Raw genomic sequence first — 19,860 nt, forward strand, 5'->3', positions numbered from 1 at the left:
CAGCAACAATGCCTCCTTCAGCACTTTCACCCTCTAATCTGTTTGCAAGGATTAGGTCCCTGTATTGAGGCCAAGAATTTTAATGTAAAGTTCCCTTTCCCTCGAGGTACAAAACACAATCACTCAGAGAACACGTATGTTATTGGTTTTTATTCTTAACTTGTTAGAGTGTAAAATTATTTCCACTTTATAAATGAAATCAATATAATTATTAAATGAAGGCAATGTTAAACACTCAAAAGATCCAACTGGCAATGACAAAAATGCCAAATTAGAATCTACCTATTGCAAAGGAGATATGCTCAACTGTCTAAGAGATTGAACATATGTTCTACTTTTTAGTTTTCCAGAATATTCCTTTTTCAAAAAAGTCCAAGAATCTTTTTTGATGCAACATGTTCTGAAATGCTGATGACAGGAATTTGTCAGAAGTAGCTGAGATTTGCAGGAAAGAAAATATTGCACGGAATTGAAAACGAAGGAGGCAACCAAAATTTGGAAACAACAGAAGTTGCTAGTATGGTACACAGTTACCAATTAGTTGCGACCAAAGTGAGTTTTCATCTTTTTGGTCTCAGATCTCATTACTCACGTTGTAGTTTGTGTGTTGGGGAAGGCAAGTAGTGAGGTAACTAAACGAGAGCAGATGGCACACAACCAAAAAGAATTAATGCTAAAACTATGGAAGTCATTTAATAAGTCACATTTAGAGCATAGTGTACTAGTGTACTATTTTAAGAAGAATACGAATAGACAGAAGTACCAGACAGGAAAAGACCAGCTAGCCTATCGCATCCAGTTGAATTCTCATGTATCATAATTCTGCACTCCCTACCAAAATACCAAAACCAAAATAAACTTTGATTCAAACAGCGTTTCCAAATACAGTGTACTATGTTTAAATGACAATTAACAAAAACGGCATTTCAACAGGAGAACTGAATAACACGATCAGAAATATTTAATTTATTACAAGTCTTTCAAATGCTGTAACAGCCTAGTAGTTCAGATTATATAGGATAATTTCTACAGAGCAAATCAGGAAGTAAAAGACCCATGCACTCACTTTGCTGGAATAATTAGCCAGTAGGACAAATTAACATTCATGCCAAATCTACAAAAGCATGCATTTTGTTCCTGGATAGTTCAGTTTTGAATGTAGTAAATTAGGAGAGCCACTAAAGAGTTTTGATAATTAAGTTTTTAAAAAGCAGATTCCAACATTATTTTCATCACAACATTCAAAACCAGCTTATAGATCTTGGGCATCATCAATTCAGCCCACTGGTTACATCAAATGTATTGAAGGAACACAATCTCCTAAATTGGAAGTGTAGAGTTTTAACAGCATACCCGAGTGTTAACTCTCTGTACAATTAAACATAATCTTCTGACTGATGTCATGGGCTTTTAAAACCTCCAGTTATATTAAATGGATGCAATTACTTTTATCCATGGTCATTCACATTGAATTTGATTGTGGGTAAAACAAAGCAGAACATGGGATTTATTTTCCAAAGAACTTTCTTCCTAAAACTTTGATGTTCAGTCCAAATAAGCCTGGAACAGTTCACAACAACTGGAGTTTTGATTTTCTTTAATTATTTGTGGATTAGAAACCAGTTGCAGAACCCAAGTATACAAACTAATTAAAACTTGGCTTTTTCATGATGTCCCACACTGAATCGGTTGCTGACACAAGAGACTGGGATTCAGATTTAAGGTTGTCTATGCCTCACGAAGCCAGTAAAGAATTGGAGAGGTGGCCAGGTTCCCACTTTAAACTTAAGATCAGACCCTCTAATTCAGAGGCAAGAATCCTACCATTGAGCCAAGGTGGACACTGAATGGGTGCAGAAAATAAAAATCAAGTCATATTCAGTCACAATAATTCTAGAAACAAATCTGTCCCATTGCTGAAAATGAAATATTTTGTCAAAACCCTGCATCATGCATTCAGACAATTCAGAAATACCGAAGTGAAAACAATATTTACATCGCATATGAGGAGAGCGAGCTGTTTGGTTGGCAAGTGCACAACTGGTGGAGGTGCTGCCTTGGAGAATGCACCAGTTAATGACAGTTAACTGCATGTTTGGTTTACATTTTTAAACCAGGCCAATTAACTTATTGGTCAAGGCATTACCCAGAAAAATGAATAGAAAATAATTGTCACTTAGTTTATGGAATTGAAATCGGGCAGTATGGATACATGTTCCTAACATCTGCAGAGAACAGGAACTGCACGTCAACACAGCTTCTAAATAAATGTGCCACCTTGAATCCAAATGACAATCCTAAATTGGTTATCGACTTTCTTTTTTGCATACTCAAGACTTGGTAGGCAACATGTTGACTGCACTGAACCAACCCACGCCAAACTCATCACCGCGACAAACATGACTTATGATTCCACGATTGGATTATACTTGTTAATTAGTTCTGAGCATAACAAGAGCTATACTGCTCTTAAAAACAAATGCATAATTTTGTTTTCTTTGTCAATTCATGTAAATGATCTTGAGTGCAAGACAAAGCCTGGCAAAATATCTGTTCTTCCTCCAGCAAGACTACCAAATGACTGTATTTGTAATCTTAAATGTTCGACTTTGCAAAGAACTAATCTTCTCCTGTGACAGTTTGGGTTGGAATGTCAAAAATAAAGTTCTGAAATGCAACTTGATTAAAGTTTACAGTAATTCAAAAAAAGAGAGACAATTTAGTATACTCAACTATAAATATAATGCATGGACCAGGTAAATTCAGTGTTTAAACATTTCATTAAGCATGTGGCACCATCTGTTATACATCTGGTTACATTCTATCACAACGAATGCTGTGCAACAGCACGTTATCTATATATCGTGCCAGAAATACATTTGTATTTTGGGTGGGAGGGTAACCGGATAAGCACTTAAACATCTCTGTGAGGGAGATATGATCGAACATATAATTAACAAATTCAATCCAAAACTGGAGATTCTTACTTCAAGAGTTGTGCCAATGTGTTAATCATTGCACACACACTTACATTATACATAAATGAATCTATTTATTATCTGGAAAAACTAATTATATGTAAATAATTCCTGGATTTAATTTATGCTGGAAGATGTAAAATTACAACCAAATGTAATCAAAATATACTGAAAATTGGAATTGGACAAATTAAGATATACGAAATTTAACACTTTTTATTGTAGTATTTTATGCAGTGTTTAGACTAATTACATAGACCAGAATAGATAATACCTGTAAGCAATGTCATAAATAAAGTAAAACACAAAGAAATCTGCATTTGGATCAGAAATAAACCATTTCTAGGTTCATGTAAATACACCAGGGGAACATCTTTGGTTCCTTTTCCTGGCTTGTTCACTTGACAAAGTGAATTGGGGAAACAAGCTTTTCACCGGTTTCTTGATCGATGCATTGATCTACCTTTGTTCAATGTGGAATTATTATTTCTTTACAAAGTATCTTGAGATTGAGGAAAGAAATTGTTTTCTTCCACTTTGGTGTACAAATTCAAGTCACCACCTGTCCATATCCAAGACATCAAAAAGTTCTGCTTAAGAAAAGGTCATCTGTCAATTAAGCAGAATCTAACTATAGATTTAGGCATTCACAATAATGCTGGAAAACGTCACAGTACGAGATCCAAATAGGTGAAACAACTGTGCAAGAGTTGAGTCCTGAGTTGTGGTTATACTTCACTTTAGCATGCTTTGTCAAAGAATTAATTTTTGATTGATTATTTTTCTGTTTATTTCTGCCAATGCCACTGAAAATACAAAGGCTCGTTCATCTGAAAGACTTGCATATACATCAACTTCCTTTTCTTGCCTTTCTGCAAAAGAAATAATACAGTAAAGTCAGTCATGGTCAAGTCCAAAGGAATGTGGTTTCTGTAACAATCTACATTTGATTTTATCAACTTCTTCATCTAACCCCACCCTTGCAGAAAGGGTACAGAAACACACTTATTAATAATCAGACTGCCAGGGCAGCCTTCTATCAGCTAGGTGGGGGAGAAAGGAAGGTCAATTATAAATTCAATCAGTGTGGGAAACTTCCTTTAAAAAAAACTGCTCTCTCTTTTCCATTTGTGACTTAAGAAAAGAAAAAAAATCTGTTTTCATTAAAAGGAAATAAAGATCAAACAAAAACCTAGGATTAGTATGTGGCTAGGATTATACATTCTCTTGACACTGCTTTGGGGAAAGTAATACTACATGCAGCATTATACAATTCCAAGGTTTGCATGTACATTAATAGCAGTACAAATCTGGGCCTTGCTTTGTGTGACTATGTTTTTTTTGTGTACTTCAGCTACAAAGCTACCTCAATGTACCAAAGAATCAGCATTAAAAGAATGACTAATGTTTGGCAGCATGTTAGATGTTTTCCATTCTAATTGCATCTCTGTAAATGTTTCTGCACATCTGCAATACTGAAACTCCTTTGAATTTCATGTGATAACTAATTTTTTTTTTAAAAGAGAGAAATTTTCAATGCCATTTTATAAATACATGCCAAAAGAAACTTCAAATGTTACTTTAGGATTTATTAATGTTTTCACTGCTTAAGATTTCAGTATGATCATTTTTATTAGGTCAGTCTACAATCAGGTCAGTTTTTTGTGGCCAAAAAAAACCTGTAAACCTCATCATGTCTGAATATACACTCACTCATGCAGGTGCCTTTGGGCACTGATATTAAGCTAATTTACTCAGCGCACAATGTGAAGTCTTTTGAAAAGATGGGATGATGGTGCCAGCAAGATATGGGAGGTACTGATGGCATGTGACAATTCTTTTTCATCTATTAAGAGAATGTCAAAGATTGGATTATTTTTACAGGCTTCTTAACAACATCCTATTGCAAGGAGTAGGCTAGTTCTGTAAGTTACTGCTTGGCACAGAGGTATGCATTTAAATTGTTTTTAATAGTAATGTGATGTGCGTACATTTAACTGCAAGTTTGTTTTGCAATTGTTGTTTAAAAAAAATAGACACCTGTAATTTTCCGTAGAAAGGATTGGTGGGCCTCACCGAGCAGGGACCAAGTGTTTCGCCACAGTGATAGAGAGAAGGAAGATGAATGGATGCAGAGTCATCATGGGCCCTTTCACAAGAGGAAACGTGTTGTCACAAAGTTTGGATTTTACAAACCCATTTATTAGTGGAGAAAGGAAGCCAATATAATTAGCACATTTATTTTTATAAACAGAGCTTGGAAAAACAGAAAAATCAGACAAAGGACAGGAAGTGTTTTCAGAATTGCCAAGTCACTTGATCTTCATTTTTGTTGGAAGGGAAAAACACCTTTGTTAAATAAATCAAAAGTGAAATGCATTACACTCATTTAAAAAACCTGTATAGAATGGCAATGAATTTTGGAGGAGGCAGTGTGTAGTAGTAATGTCATTGGACCAGTCATTCAGAGCAAAGGAGAAAGTGAGGACTGCAGTACCAAGCTAAAGTTCTGGAAAAGAACTCAATTCCCATCAAGGCAAATGGTGAAATTTGAATTCTATAAACAAAATGGAATAAAAAGCTAGACTATGTAATTATTGTCAACTATTGTAAAAACCCGCCTGGTTCACTAATATCTTTTAGGGAAGGGAATATGCCATCTTTACCTGCCCTGGCCTACACTTAGCTTCAGCCACATACCAATGTGATTAGTTACCCTCTAAGCAATTAGGGATGGGCAATAAATGTTGGCCTAGCTGACAGTAGTTGATGCCAAATGAACAAAAAAAAAAGAGTAGCTCAACATTTATTTTGGCAAAAAACACACCAAGTAGTATCAGATTGGTAGTAGAAAAAAAATCTGATAAACAAAATCCCATGTTTTTCCAATCTTTCCAGATGTGAAAACTAGTGTATCCAGTTCTACCAATGTTCCTAAAATAAATTAATGTTCAGCCTCAGCTCTCAAAAGCTAAACTTGTGTTAACTATCCCGTACATTCTTGATTTAAAGTTAAAATCTAACTAGTCAGTCATTATCAGCATAACAAAATTGCATGCTATTGAAAAGCAAAATACTGCAGACACTGGTTAAAAACAGAATGCTGGAGAAACTCAGTAGAGCAGACAGCATCTGCAGAGAATGAAACAGTTAATGTTTCAAGTCCAATACACTCTTCTATGGAAATGAGTTTCTGTATGTGTTTTTTAATTTTAAAAAAATATGCTGTAAATGTCCAAAAAAGCTATTAAAAAACAGCCAAAGTTGTCACTCTTGATTACTGTTCAGTAACTTCTGCTGAACAGTGTATCTCTGAATATCTGAAGATAGATCAATTTGTCTCTGATGTTCCTTACCCTCTTCCTTCAAATTATCAGCTCACACTATTAATGCCCATTCAATTAATGAAGGAGATTCTGGGATGCTATTGATTCACATCAATACATAGGCCAACATGATTTAACAATTTCAGTAACAGAAAATGAATAAAACAAGAAAAAAAGATATTATTTTCATAGGGGGCAAAATTATGCCACCCACCCAACCTCCCAATAATTGCACATTCAGCTACATATTCTGACACCTTCGACACCAAAAAATTAAAACTGATCTGTAAAATTCAATCCTCACCCTAACCCACCATTCAAACCTCAATCACAAGTATTTTCACCTTTCTCGTCATCATGTTTTTTGCTAGGGGTGGTCTTGGGTCGCCCTCGTCGCCGCCGAATTTGCTCAGATTGGCTGTCGGACCTGGAACGTTTCCTGTTTTCCAAGTCTTTAGCAAGAGGAGAATTTGCCTTCTCGCGCCGTGCCCTTTCTGTTCTCCTTCTCTTAGCTGCTGATTTGTTGTCTAGCACAAGATAAAGTTTTGTTAAATCCTAACACACATTTGACAATAGCAGTCAGTCACATATTAGATTCAAGTCCTTTCCAAAACTAAAGCTATCCAGTTAGGAACAATCTTACATAGGATTGGAGTAGGCCATTCAGCCCTGAGCCTGTTCCGTCATTCAACGGGATCATTGCTGATCTGTGACCTAATTCCATGTACCTTCTTTGGCCTATATCTTTTGCTAAACAAGTCAAAAATCAACAATTGATCTAGCATCCAAAGCAATATGTGCAAGAGAGTTCCAAACATCTCTATCCTTTCTTAAAAGTGAAGGAGTGCTTCCTAATATCTCTCCTGAATGATCTGGCCCTAATTTTAGACTATACCCCCCAGTTCTAGAATCCCCAACAAGTGGAAATAGTTTATTTTCACCTACCCGGGACTTTTCCTGTTAATATCTTGAATTCATCTCTGCCTTCAGCTTGTAAATCTAACAGTAACAATTTGAAACAGGCTGTTAATACAACCGTAGAAATATACTGTGACTACCATAAGCAGGTCAAGGCCATGAATCCTGCAGCAACGCAACTCTTGTTCGCTCCCCCCCCCCGCCCGCCAACCTGGAATGATAATGAGAGCTGGTCGTAGAAACATCAACTGCAAGTTCTTTTCCATGTCACACAGCATCCTAACGTGGAACTGTGTTACCATTCCTTCACTACACAGGTTACAATTGTGGAATTCCCTAAATATCACTATAGGTGTCCCCACAGCACCACGGCTGCAACAACATGTTCTCAAGAGCAATTAGAATGAACAATATGTTGTCTTAGCCGACAACACCCACATCCTGTGACAGAATAATCACTTTCCCTTCAGAATTTGGGTTTAAACTTCGATACAAGTTTAAAATTGCATTCACCATAACCTTGTTAAAATAGACTATAAAAAGTAAGGAAACAGAAGGCTGAAGAAATGATTATTTGAACCCTGCACATTTTTGGCCCATATCCAAATAAATCAAATTCAAATGATTAATTAATGTTGCCGGCCCTACACTTTTGGATAATGTATTTGCTGGAGCAACTTTACTACAGCAATTTAAACTATATATAGTAATCTGTACATCAGAAATTACAGCTATGTACATCTCCTGCCATATTTTCCATTATAAATGCCTTTTTGTTTGCACTTCTAATGGATAAGTCTTTATGAACTTGTCATGTTGTAAATACCACCTCGACTTAATAGAGAGCACCAACATTGGCAGGAGGTTGGAACTACAACATTTCAAGCTACATAGTCTTTTCCAAATAAAGTGTGGACACAAAAACATCTGTAATGCAAATAAAAAAGGGCTGCAGGTATAACTTTAAAATGTGACTCAAAAACATCTGCGCATCCTGGTCTAACTATTGCATCCTCTAACCTCACCACTTGAAGAAAACACTTAGTTTTGCCTTAAGCTCTATACTTTGAAAGCTCAACTCGAACTAGAGTCATAGAGTCATAGAGTCATAGAGATGTACAGCATGGAAATAGACCCTTCGGTCCAACCCATCCATGCCGACCAGATATCCCAACCCAATCTAGTCCCACTTGCCAGCACCCGAGCCCATATTCCTCCAAACCCTTCCTAGTCACATACCCATCCAAATGCCTCTTAAATGTTGCAATTGTACCTGCCTCCACCACTTCCTCTGGCAGTTCATTCCATACAAGTACCACCCTCTGCACAAAAACGTTGTCCCTTAGGTCTCTTTTATACCTTTCCCCTCTCACCCTAAACCTATGCCCTCTAGTTCTGGACTCCCCAATACCAGGGAAAAGACTTTGCCTATTTATCCTATGCATGCCCCTCATAATTTTGTAAACCTCTAAAAGGTCACCCCTCAGCCTCCAACACTCCAGGGAAAACAGCCCCAGCCTGTTCAGCCGCTCCCTGTAGCTCAGATCCTCCAACCCTGGCAACATCCTTGTAAATCCTTTCTGTACCCTTTCAAGTTTCACAATGTCTTTCGGATAGGAAGGAGACCAGAAATGCATGCAATATTCCAACAGTGGCCTAACCAATGTCCTATTCAGATGCAACGTGACCTCCCAACTCCTGTACTCAATCCTCTGACCAATAAAGGAAAGCATACCAAAGCCTTCTTCACTATCCTATCTACCTGCGACTCCACTTTCAAGGAGCTATGAACCTGCACTCCAAGGTCTCTTTGTTCATCAACACTCCCTAGGACCTTACCACTAAGATTTGCTTTCCCAAAATGCAGCACCTCGTATTTATCTGAATTAAACTCCATCTGCCACTTCTCAGCCATTGGCCCATCTGGTCCAGATCCTGTTGTAATCTGAGGTAACCCTCTTCGCTGTCCACTACACCTCCAATTTTGGTGTCATCTGCAAACTTACTAACTGTACCTCTTGTGCTCACATCCAAATCATTTACGTAAATGACAAAAATCAGAGGACCCAGCACCGATCCTTGTTCCACTCCACTGATCACAGGCCTCTAGTCTGAAAAACAACCCTCCACCACCACCCTCTGCCTTCTACCTTTGAGCCAGTTCCATATCCAAATGGCTAGTTCTCCCTGTATTCCATGAGATCTAACCTTGCTAATCAGTCTCCCATGGGAAACCTTGTCAAACGCCTTATTGAAGTCCATATAGATCACATCTACTACTCTGCCCTCATCAATCTTCTTTGTTACTTTTTCAAAAAAACTCAATCAAATTTGTGAGACATGATTTCCCACATGTTGACTATCCCGAATCAGTCCTTGCCTTTCCAAATACATGTACATCCTGTTCCTCAGGATTCCCTCCAACAACTTGCCCACCATTAAGGTCAGGCTCACCGGTCTATAGTTCCCTGGCTTGTCTTTACCACCCTTCTTAAACAGTGGCACCACGTTTGCCAACCTCCAGTAATCTGGCACCTCACCTGTGACTATCGACGATACAAATATCTCAGCAAGAGGCCCAGCAATCACTTCTCTAGCTTCCCACAGAGTTCGAGGGTACACTTGATCAGGTCCTGGGGATTCATAAAATCATTCTAACTTCCCAGCAGAGTATCTACAAGCACATTACTCTGCAACATTGACCCAGGTATGCAAATGAATGGTCATGAGTGAGACATAAAACTGGTCAAAATAATCCCATTTAAAAGAACTACAACCTACAAAGAACTGCATTGTGAAGGCCCTAAAAAGGATTCCAGGTAAATACTGTCCATGCGAGTTAAGTTAAAAATCACACACGACACAGATGTTTTCCTATAAAATTCTGGGCCTTGTGATGCTGCTCCACAGCTACTCTACGAAGGAGCAGCGCTCGAAAGCTAACACTTCCAAATAAACCTGCTGGATGATAACCTCGTGTTGTCTACCCCAGTCCAACACCAGCGCCTCCGATCACGAGAGTTAAAGTAATGTCACAGGCTTCTACATAATAAAACAAGCTATATTAGCCATCCAAGAAAACAAAAATCCCAAAATTAATGTCATACTTTATGGTACTTGAAGGAATACATGAAGGTAGTGGTACTCTTTACATTATTCCTGATGAAGGGCTTTTGCCCGAAACGTTGATTTCGCTGCTCGTTGGATACTGCCTGAACTGCTGTGCTCTTCCAGCACCACTAATCCAGTACTCTTTACATTGTTCATTGTTACTTGAAGCATAAAGCCGGTTAACATAGATAGTGATGTTTATATCATGTTCATTTGACATTTCACACCATTAAAGTATCCGCTACATATTCAAATATAATAATCTACAAGAACAAAAAGATACACGTCATATCTTGCGCAAAAAATAAAATTAATCCTCATCACAAAGTGACAGCTTCCTTGCTGTATGCGTGTAATAAAGTTTACTACATATTCCTACCTTCAAATGAAAGAAGTTGAGAGAAGAATGAACTCAAAAAAGAACCAAGACCATTTTGTGGAGTAAGATTGTGATTGGGTCCAAAATACTATCACACAATCTACCTTGTTCAAACAAAGGCATCTATCCTTCCAATTATTAATAGTAATTAATTCCATTGAATCAATGGACTCTTGACTTTTTCTAGCACACAAATAACAGATCATAATGACTTTTCTCAGTAGGTCACATCTGAAGCAGTTGGACAAGTAGGCATAAATGTTTATACGTCACCTAGCGAAGGATTACTAACCACTCAGTACAGTGGACGCTATCACCTTGTTCTATTATATTATGCCACCTCCCAGGTTATTTGTCAAACGTCATCTGATGACTTTCACTAAAAAGCAGAATTTCTAGATGTTATTATACCAGGCAAGGAGAGATGACAACCTAGTGATGTTATTGATTGACTATTAATTCACAGATCCAGGTAACGTTCTGAGGATCTGGGTTCAAATCACTCTGTGGCAGATGGAGGAATTTGAAAATTAAAAAAGTCTGGAATGAACAATGTACCGATCATAAAATCATGATCGATTCTCAGAAATATCCATGTGTTTTCAGGAAGACCGTCTATACCTATACTAACCATGATTTGGAGATGCCAGTGTTGGACTGGGGTGTACAAAGTTAAAAATCACACAACACCAGGTTATAGTCCAACAGGTTTAATTGGAAGCACACTAGCTTTCGGAGCGACGCTCCTATCAGCTGATGAAGGAGCGTTGCTCCGAAAGCTCGTGTGCTTCCAATTAAACCTGTTGGACTATAACCTGGTGTTGTGATTTTTAACTCTATACCTATACTGGTCTACATACAATTCCAGAACCACAACAATGTAGTTGACTCTTAACTGCCCTGTGGGGTAATTAGGGATGGCAATAAGTGCTGGTTTAGCCAGCCACACCTACATGTAGTAAAATGAATCTTTAAAAATGGGCAGAAAGTAAATCATATTAAATATCCTTTCTTCTGATCCAAGTAAAGAAATTCCAAAAAACCATTAGCTCTTACATCATCTTTTAGGTCTTTCTAATCAAAGTGATGGCAATTACACAGTTTCTTGCAATCTCAATCATCCTACACCTGAAATCCTCATTCATGCCTTTGTTACCTGCAGACTCAAATGTCATATTTCCTAGACTGGCCTCCATCCTTTACAATACAATATGAAAGGTCCAGATATAAAATGGTGACTGTATGTATATTACAGCTTAGCAAGGCGATTCAAGCATTACGAAACCGAGACAATTTCAAGAAAAATTCAAAAGAATATAGGAAAGAAAAGCTGGTAAATAACTGAACTCACCTTTCCCTTTTGTTAGCATTGAGTAGTATATTGGTTGAGGCACTGAAGCAACAACCAGGCACTTCCAAATTAATGGACTACGTCTTGTCTAGTGTTACATGTGCAGCTCTAAGCGCTGCACAAATAGGGAGAATATTGTGGTAAGAGAAAAAGGAGACAGCACAAGTACACAAAGATAATTTTAACACGAAGAAATACAAACATGGAGGAAAATGTTTGAAAAATGAAAGCTATTTTTGTAAGACTCAATTTGGAAAAAAGTAATTGGCAGTAATTTAGAGGAATCTTGAATAAGGCCACCAATGTGCGAATTCAGAACAGGAGGCAGTTTGGCCCTTCTAGCCTGCTCCAATCAATAAAATCACGTGTAATTGGATTCTAGCCTAAGCCGCGTTTTCACCCACTCCTAATCAACCACAACTTGTTAGTTAAGGATCTACCTACTTCCCCCTCTAATCAATAATCAATGACTTGGCCTCACTGGCCTCTAGGGAAGAGTATTCCAAAGACTTACAGGCCATAAAGAGAAAAATTCTCAACTTGATCCTAATTTGGAGACTTCATGTTTTTAAAACATGCCCCCTGATGTCAGTCTCTCCCACAAAAGGAATAACATCCTCTCAGCATTCACCATGTCAAGCCCTTTCAGAGCCCGCCATGTATTTTCAATAAGATCAGCTCTCATTCTTCTAAATTCCAATGGATATAGGCCCAGCCTAATCAACATTTCCTCAAAGATAACCCTCCCACCCCTAATCCCAGGTTTAAATAGAGTGATACCTCTCTGAAAAAGAAGTGTGACATTAAAGGACAAGACAAGAATAAACTTCCTTTGTGGAAGGTTGTGAAACATGGAATGCACTGTCAGTTTTCGTAATCAATGTCAAGACAATGAACATTTTTAAAAGTTGGGTTCGTAGGTAGCTGAAAGAAGAATGTAAACAAATGAGAAAGAACAGACATCCGATTAGGAACACTGTGTATAGGATTAACAAAGTGGCGTGTTTGATCAAAAGACATTTTAGTGTTGTGGTCTCACATGTAATTTGATGTTCTTTCAGTTCTTACTGAAACTTTTGGGTTTGTTTTCACTGATTAAAGACGTGCTTTTATCAACCTTCCATTATGATCCTCCCAATTTACTCTTACATCTGGGGCTGTACTACACCAACAGATGTAGAGCTGAAAATAGGCACTATAACAAGGTGATTTGGAACAGTCTGAAGTATGGCTGATTAGTCCTATTCACCACCTGCCTTACTTTCCATTCATGACTAGAGCAAAATGATATGGAGAATGCATGTGTAACAGGACAGACGAGGAAGGAAACACAAGCATAAGTGGATGAATGAGTTAGAAACAAACTGCAGCAATGAATACAAGATGTTGCACCTGTTACTGAGATGCAAGACACTTTTGATAAATAAAAAGGGGCTATTTTTATGGTGGCACATTCTTTTTATGAAATGGAAAACTACCAATGCTTTCACATTTTCTAAGTTATATGATACAAACATTCTGAGTGAGAGTTACACTCAACAGAATCAGCTCTTTTAAAAAAAATTAAAACATCCACCAAAGCAGAACAAATATTGCAATTTGTGATACTACTGTAATTGAAAACGTCTAATCTACTACAAGCAATGCAGAGATCCATTATCAATTTCTAAGAACCTTTACGCGCACAGCATACATCATATTGCAAATAAATCTTAACATAAACAGAAACAAAACACACTTAATGGGACAGAATAAAGTATCTTACTGCTGGATGCATTGACTGGAAACTGAAACCAACTAACACTTTAAAACTTGTAAACATTCCCCGATAAATAACTTGCACCTTTGTACAGCATCTTTATTGTCAACATAAAAATCAACCACTCAGAATATTTTATCAGACAAGAGCAATCATACAAAAAGAAAACAACTTAATGTTGGAGATATTAGGATGTCTATCTAAAATCTGTCAAATCTAAAGTTTGAAGGAAGCCTCAAAAGGAGTCTAAGAAAAGATGGCTAGACATAGTCAGGAGGCTAAAAATCACAACGTCAGGTTATAGTCCAACAGGGTTATCTGGAAATACAAACTTTCAGAGCACTGCTCCTTCATCGGGTAGCTAGTGGGTCAGAATCAGGACAGGATAATAGCTGACGAAGGCGCAGAGCTCTGAAAGCTTGTACTATCACCTGCTTTTTTTTAAAAAACTTCAGCTGGTTAAAGGCATAGTTACCAATGGTAGGGCACAATAATAGGATGCACAAGAGGCAAGAGATAGAGGAATGCAAAATACTTAAATGACTGTAGTGCTAAAGACACTCATGAGGGATGATTCAATGAAAACTTTATGGACCAGGATGAGAACTTTAAATTGTTAGTGTTGGGATCCAGAGCAATTACACTAGCAAACTTGGGATTAAGGAATGAGGAAGACTTGATAGGAAACAGAATACAGATAACAGACTTTTGGATTTGTTGTATTTTACAGATGATTCATGGGACTCATTAGAGAACTACAACAGCTGATTCTAGAGTCAAGCTTGCAAACAGTCAGAGGTAGATTCTGAAGTGAGAGCTAGAAAATGTGGCAAGGATTGAGATTGTGGAAGCTAAAGACAAAGGCTTTGATCTTTCAGGTGTATAACTGGAAAAAACTGTGTCTAATCTAAGACTGTGTATGATTAAGCAGTCTGAATGCAGAGGCAGTGGGGCAGTTGAAAAGGGTCATGGAGTATAGACAAAGGTGTTCTCAGTGTATCCATGTAAACATTGAGTTCAAATGATGTTGGAAAGAGGCAACAGTGAATGAACAGCTTCTGCTTACTTGAAAAATCACATTTTGTTACCTTAAGTTCCCTTTAGAAAAGCAATATTATAAATAATACTATAATATTCATTACATATCATCAGTATGTTATGAAAAAGAATCAAGTAGCTATAAGCAATACTATTGGAAATGTAACCCTAATAATTTAGCCAGTCATTAAAAACCATTGGCTGAACACTAAGTCACACTTAACCCTCAGTTGGAAACCAACAAGTTGTTAAATTCTCTAATCAAAAAAAAAGCAAATTTTAATGTCTATTTAGGTCACAGATCAGTCACAGGGATCTCAAAAAGAACAGCTGTACCTTACCAGCAAAAGGATACATTTTGCTTAGATCAAACGTTTGCTGAAGGACTTCTGTGCCTTTATGTTTCAAAATGACAAAGCTACAGAAAAAAATGCCAATGTGATTCATGAATTGATGATAAATTTGTGTTGCTTACTCACTGCTTTGCTCCCTACCCCATATAGTTATTTATCTTGGTAGACTGATGGGGTTTTAATCATCATTTACCTAAATTAGGTGGTGGTGATTTCTCAGACAGTTTAGCATTCAGTAGTCTTCTACTAATAAAAATGAATCCACACGGGCATGACTTACAGGCAACAGGAATCTGAAAAATTAAACAGTTGAAATTAAATGGTGTTTTTCTGCAGTCCATCGCCATAAACATTTTAATCACAAGGGGTAAGAATACGTTTACGTATGTGGTCGTTTGTCACTAAGAATTTTCTTTTTAATGGCATCTACACAAATTCGCTAAACCATCCAATTCTAGCACTTTTATAAAAAAAACATAACTCACTAGAAACACTGTGTACCAAATCATTTTTAAAAAATCACAATTTCCAGTGTTACTAAGATTATACACTGGGCAAGGCAGTTTGCCAAGAATGCAGTCTTTTGCATTTTCCTTTTGATGACGGACTGACATCTCTTACGCAAATGTTTCTAAGAACTGGCGCCCGTCCCTCGAGAAAGAATTACTGTACTGTAAAGCGCCAATATAATCACACTATATTAATAACAGAGTTAATAAGCTTAAATCCCCAGGATTTGAATACTAAACGGCCGCATAATTTAAATTCAGTACTCAAAATAACGTATTTTGAAAGTCACGGCATAAACCCATGAATGTCTCCGTTGTGATTAAGCCTTTGGCAACTCGTCAGCACTTTAGTAGTATTCATGTTTGCGACAAACTGCCCGCAATGAATACGCCATATGACAACAAAGATAAATTCTACGTTCAAGAAAGTCTGAAAAAAATGTCTAATGTCCCCATTCAAAGTTCATTAACGGCTGTGTGAATAGGAAACTTAGAACTCGGCTATCAACGTGGAAGTAATATGTAATTTTGCAAATCTGTTATTCGGCTGACGCCAAAGCATGCTAATCACTTTCAGATGAAAGACATTTGCTCAAGGCTGTCTTCCACAGTCATTTCCAGCTCAAATACCATCATTTTATTATATCTTCAAATAGAATACGTGACCATATTGTAGCAAGACGGAACGGGGTTGGGGGGGGGGGGGGGGTGAAAGCTGATATTATGCAATATTATCCACGCCTAAAGCTTCTTGGAAGGTCCAATAGCAATCCAAGGTGTAGGTTTTTTATAAGAAAATTAAAACAAAGTCATGTCAGTAACGAGGTCACGCATAAAAATCGAAAATGTTAGGCCAATGCTTGTGAATGATGCTTCAAATAGACAACCTCAATAATGCAGCCTATCAAACCACACAAAGAAAGGCTCAATCCTCACCGATAAACGCGAACTGAATGTGAAATATAGACAAATGTTTCCCGTCTGAGATATCCCACCTGTTGGTCACATTCCGGACATGCTTTCGTTGCCATTTTCGTAACTTTCTTCGCCTTATTTGCAGCCATTTTCGGGCTTCGGTTGCAGGCTCTTATTCACCAGGGCTGTCCGGGATAAAAACTTCCAACACAACTTCATTACAACTCCAGAGTAACAATGTATCCGGCTTCCATCGACCGCGAGCCCCAAACACTCACTGAGCAAGGGAGCGAGCAAACCCGCGCGGCCCCGACCGCGGGCCGGAGCACGTAACACCACCGCAAAGCGCGTAACCCCAGCCGGTTGCGTGCGCGCGCACCCGCCAGTGTAAATGATACACTGTGTACCCACAGTGAGCGCTCGCGCACCGTATCCGGAAGCCTGCACCCTGTTCTTGTTCAGGTGCTTTCCCCTCGGTCTGACTTCAAAACTCAACAAAGTACACTGACTGCATTTACTGCCGGTACATGCAACTAAAACGGAACATGCTGCCGACTCTTAGCAGGCCAAAGAAACATGTGTGGAGAGGTTTCAGCTAGCCACTTTATTTTTGTCTGTTTGAGAACATCAAATCAGAGAAAATGTTGGTAACTGGCCTCTTCTGCGGAGTATCAATTTAAGGATGCAGGTTTGGAACACCCAGCAGATGTGGAAAATATTATAGACGGCCAAAGTTTGAACATTAGAAAACGGGACGGAATAAACAAAGTGCACAAACTATTGTGGGGTAAATGCATGAAATCTGAATTGCAAGGAGAAAGTGCTGGAAACACACTAAGCAGGTCAGGCGACATAGGGAAACTCAATTTTCCAGCACGTTCCGATTATATTGTTAATGTTTCAGATTTGTGGGAGATTGGTTAAAGTTACACCGTAAATGCACAGCCAGTTTAAAGACGACGTAGAACAAAGGGGAAAGATCTGTGTGATAGTGTGGACGCCGGGAGTAATTCAGTGACCAAAGCCATCGTGGTATAAACCGAAAGGAGGTGCTAATGATGCAAATATAAAATCAAAAGATACTCGAGAGGAGGTGAGAATGGTCAGAGCAGAAATGGAGAGATGCATGGAAAATTTGTCAGAAGGAAGCTCCTACTTTACAAAAACATGGCAGTAAAAAAGCAAGGGGGTTTAGCGTTACGCCAAGCTCTAAACTTGGAAGAAATACAAGTATATTGCTATTGCAGGAGATGGAAAGGCAGGAAATGTATCTTGCACTTGTTGGGTATTGGCGCACAGAGAATTAAGTGTCACTACCCGAATGATCATGATGGTAAAATTCTGCAATATACCGAATGCTGTACATTCAAAATTATCATAACTTTTTTTAAACAAAAATCCATCTTGCTAGGCTTCATTTAATGAGGACAATAAAAAGCATTTTCTTCCAGAACATACAATTATGATATTTGTGTGGCTGGATTATTCTCAGAATATTCCACAATTTTTAACTAGGTAAGATTCGTATTAAAAAATATACATTAACCTGAATTTGCAGTATGACTAATTGATAATAATCTTTGTCTAGGTTTGAGAATCATGCATTTATAATTATGACCGCTGGTACTGGTAAGTAGCGTAATGTTGCAATTAATTGCCATTGTCATTTTTATCCCAGTTCATTACACTCTTGCCAAAAATGTACATGGTCCTCTGGGATTATGTGCAGATTTCATTTAGTACCTGCAGTTTTCTGTATATAGATTTTCTACTTTACAAACTGTGACAGTTATATATATTTTGTTTTTGTGTTGCTAAAACAGTTTACATTAATGCATACACAGTGGTGATAACAAAATACTACTGTTTAAATATTGGAAAGCAGGTTATTCATTCAAATTACTTAATACGATATGTGTAATACTATACTCATAATGACAGAGAATGTCATGATTTACTGCTTTCATATTTAGTAATGTTGGAAGATTGTTAGATGTCACAAAGGCAACAGACCCAATGGAATAGGCCTGCATTCCATCAATTTCAATCTTAACTCACCCAATAAATGGACAAAATGCAAAACAAGAATTGTTACATAAGGGTGAGGTGCTTCTGTTACCATGAGGGACTCTCCTTCTCAACTTCTTCCCTCGCCTGAGGTCTGGTGACCCTCAGTTAGATCACCACTAGTCACTTTTCTCTCTGATGAGAAAGCAGCCCTATGGTCTGATAAGACTATGGTGGCACAACAAAAAAAAAGTTTTTAAAATTCTTCATCCATTAATGGGATCTGTGCATCAATAGCAATATTGTCTATCCCTAATTTTCCTTGTCAACTAACCTTCTTTAGGTTACAACTATAGTGCTTTCAGGAATGGGGTTATAAGATTCTAACCAAGCAAGAGTCAAGAAACTGTGGTAAAGCTCTGTCAGGATGCCACTGTGTGGTGGTGATGGAGGAAGTGAATAGTTCAGTTGCCCTGAATAGAGTGAAGCATCTTGCGTGTTACTTCCATTGCATTCATCCAGCCAAATGAAGAGTATTCCCTCGCACTCCTGAGTTTGACTTTGTAGATGGTGGATATGTTTCTGGGATCAAGGAGGTGAGTTTCTAATCTCTCACCTGTTCTTTTAGCCATAGTGACTGATCTGATTAAGTTTTTGCAATATGATAACTCATAGAGTCATAGAGATATATGGCCTGAAAACAGACCCTTAGGGCCAACTCGACCATGCTGACCAGATATCTTAACCTAATCTAGTCCTGCTTGACAGCATTTGGCCCATATCCCTCTAAACCCTTCCTATTGATATACCTATCCAGATTCCTTTAAAATGTTGCAATTTTACCAGCCTCCACCATTTCCTCTGGCAGTTCATTCCATAAACACACCACCCTCTGTGTGAAAAAGTTACCTCAAGCCAAATCTTATCTAGATCTTGCTGGATTTGGACATGAGGCATCTGCTTTCCACATGCTTAAGCAGAAGTATTTTGCTCTTGCTCCACTTTATACATGAACGTTAGATGAGGTATAGCCATACAAAGGCAAAATATACATGACTCTGTGTCAAGGATGGAAATTCTATATACTGAAAACTGCATGCACTAAATGAAAACAATACAAGTCCCAAGAGGGCCATCTACATTTTAGGCAAGTGTTTAATTGACAAAAAATGGCAGTAACAATTAATTGCAATGGCATGTTACTTTATCTGAGTTG

General features: G+C 37.9%; 1 protein-coding gene across 3 annotated transcripts; it reads right to left on the reverse strand.

Moving 5' to 3' along the window:
- Positions 1-3,174: 3,174 nt before the first annotated feature.
- Positions 3,175-16,952, reverse strand: c26h16orf87 (chromosome 26 C16orf87 homolog). 3 transcript variants are annotated; one of them, XM_072596228.1, is made up of 6 exons: positions 16,718-16,952; positions 15,407-15,506; positions 7,250-7,303; positions 6,649-6,831; positions 5,019-5,127; positions 3,175-3,850 (listed from the first exon to the last, which is right to left on the reverse strand). In XM_072596228.1, the coding sequence occupies exons 1-5, from the start codon at positions 16,784-16,786 to the stop codon at positions 5,051-5,053; spliced, it is 483 nt and encodes a 160-aa protein (XP_072452329.1). In that variant the 5' UTR covers positions 16,787-16,952; the 3' UTR covers positions 3,175-3,850; positions 5,019-5,050. The 3 variants fall into 3 exon arrangements, with proteins under 3 accessions (XP_072452329.1, XP_072452328.1, XP_072452330.1); XM_072596227.1 differs by lacking the exon at positions 5,019-5,127 and having other exon boundaries at positions 16,718-16,950; XM_072596229.1 differs by lacking the exons at positions 5,019-5,127; positions 7,250-7,303 and having other exon boundaries at positions 16,718-16,948.
- Between the last annotated feature and the right edge of the window lie 2,908 nt (positions 16,953-19,860).

This window comes from Chiloscyllium punctatum, chromosome 26 (assembly GCF_047496795.1).
Source record: "Chiloscyllium punctatum isolate Juve2018m chromosome 26, sChiPun1.3, whole genome shotgun sequence".
Taxonomy (NCBI): Eukaryota; Metazoa; Chordata; class Chondrichthyes; order Orectolobiformes; family Hemiscylliidae; genus Chiloscyllium; species Chiloscyllium punctatum.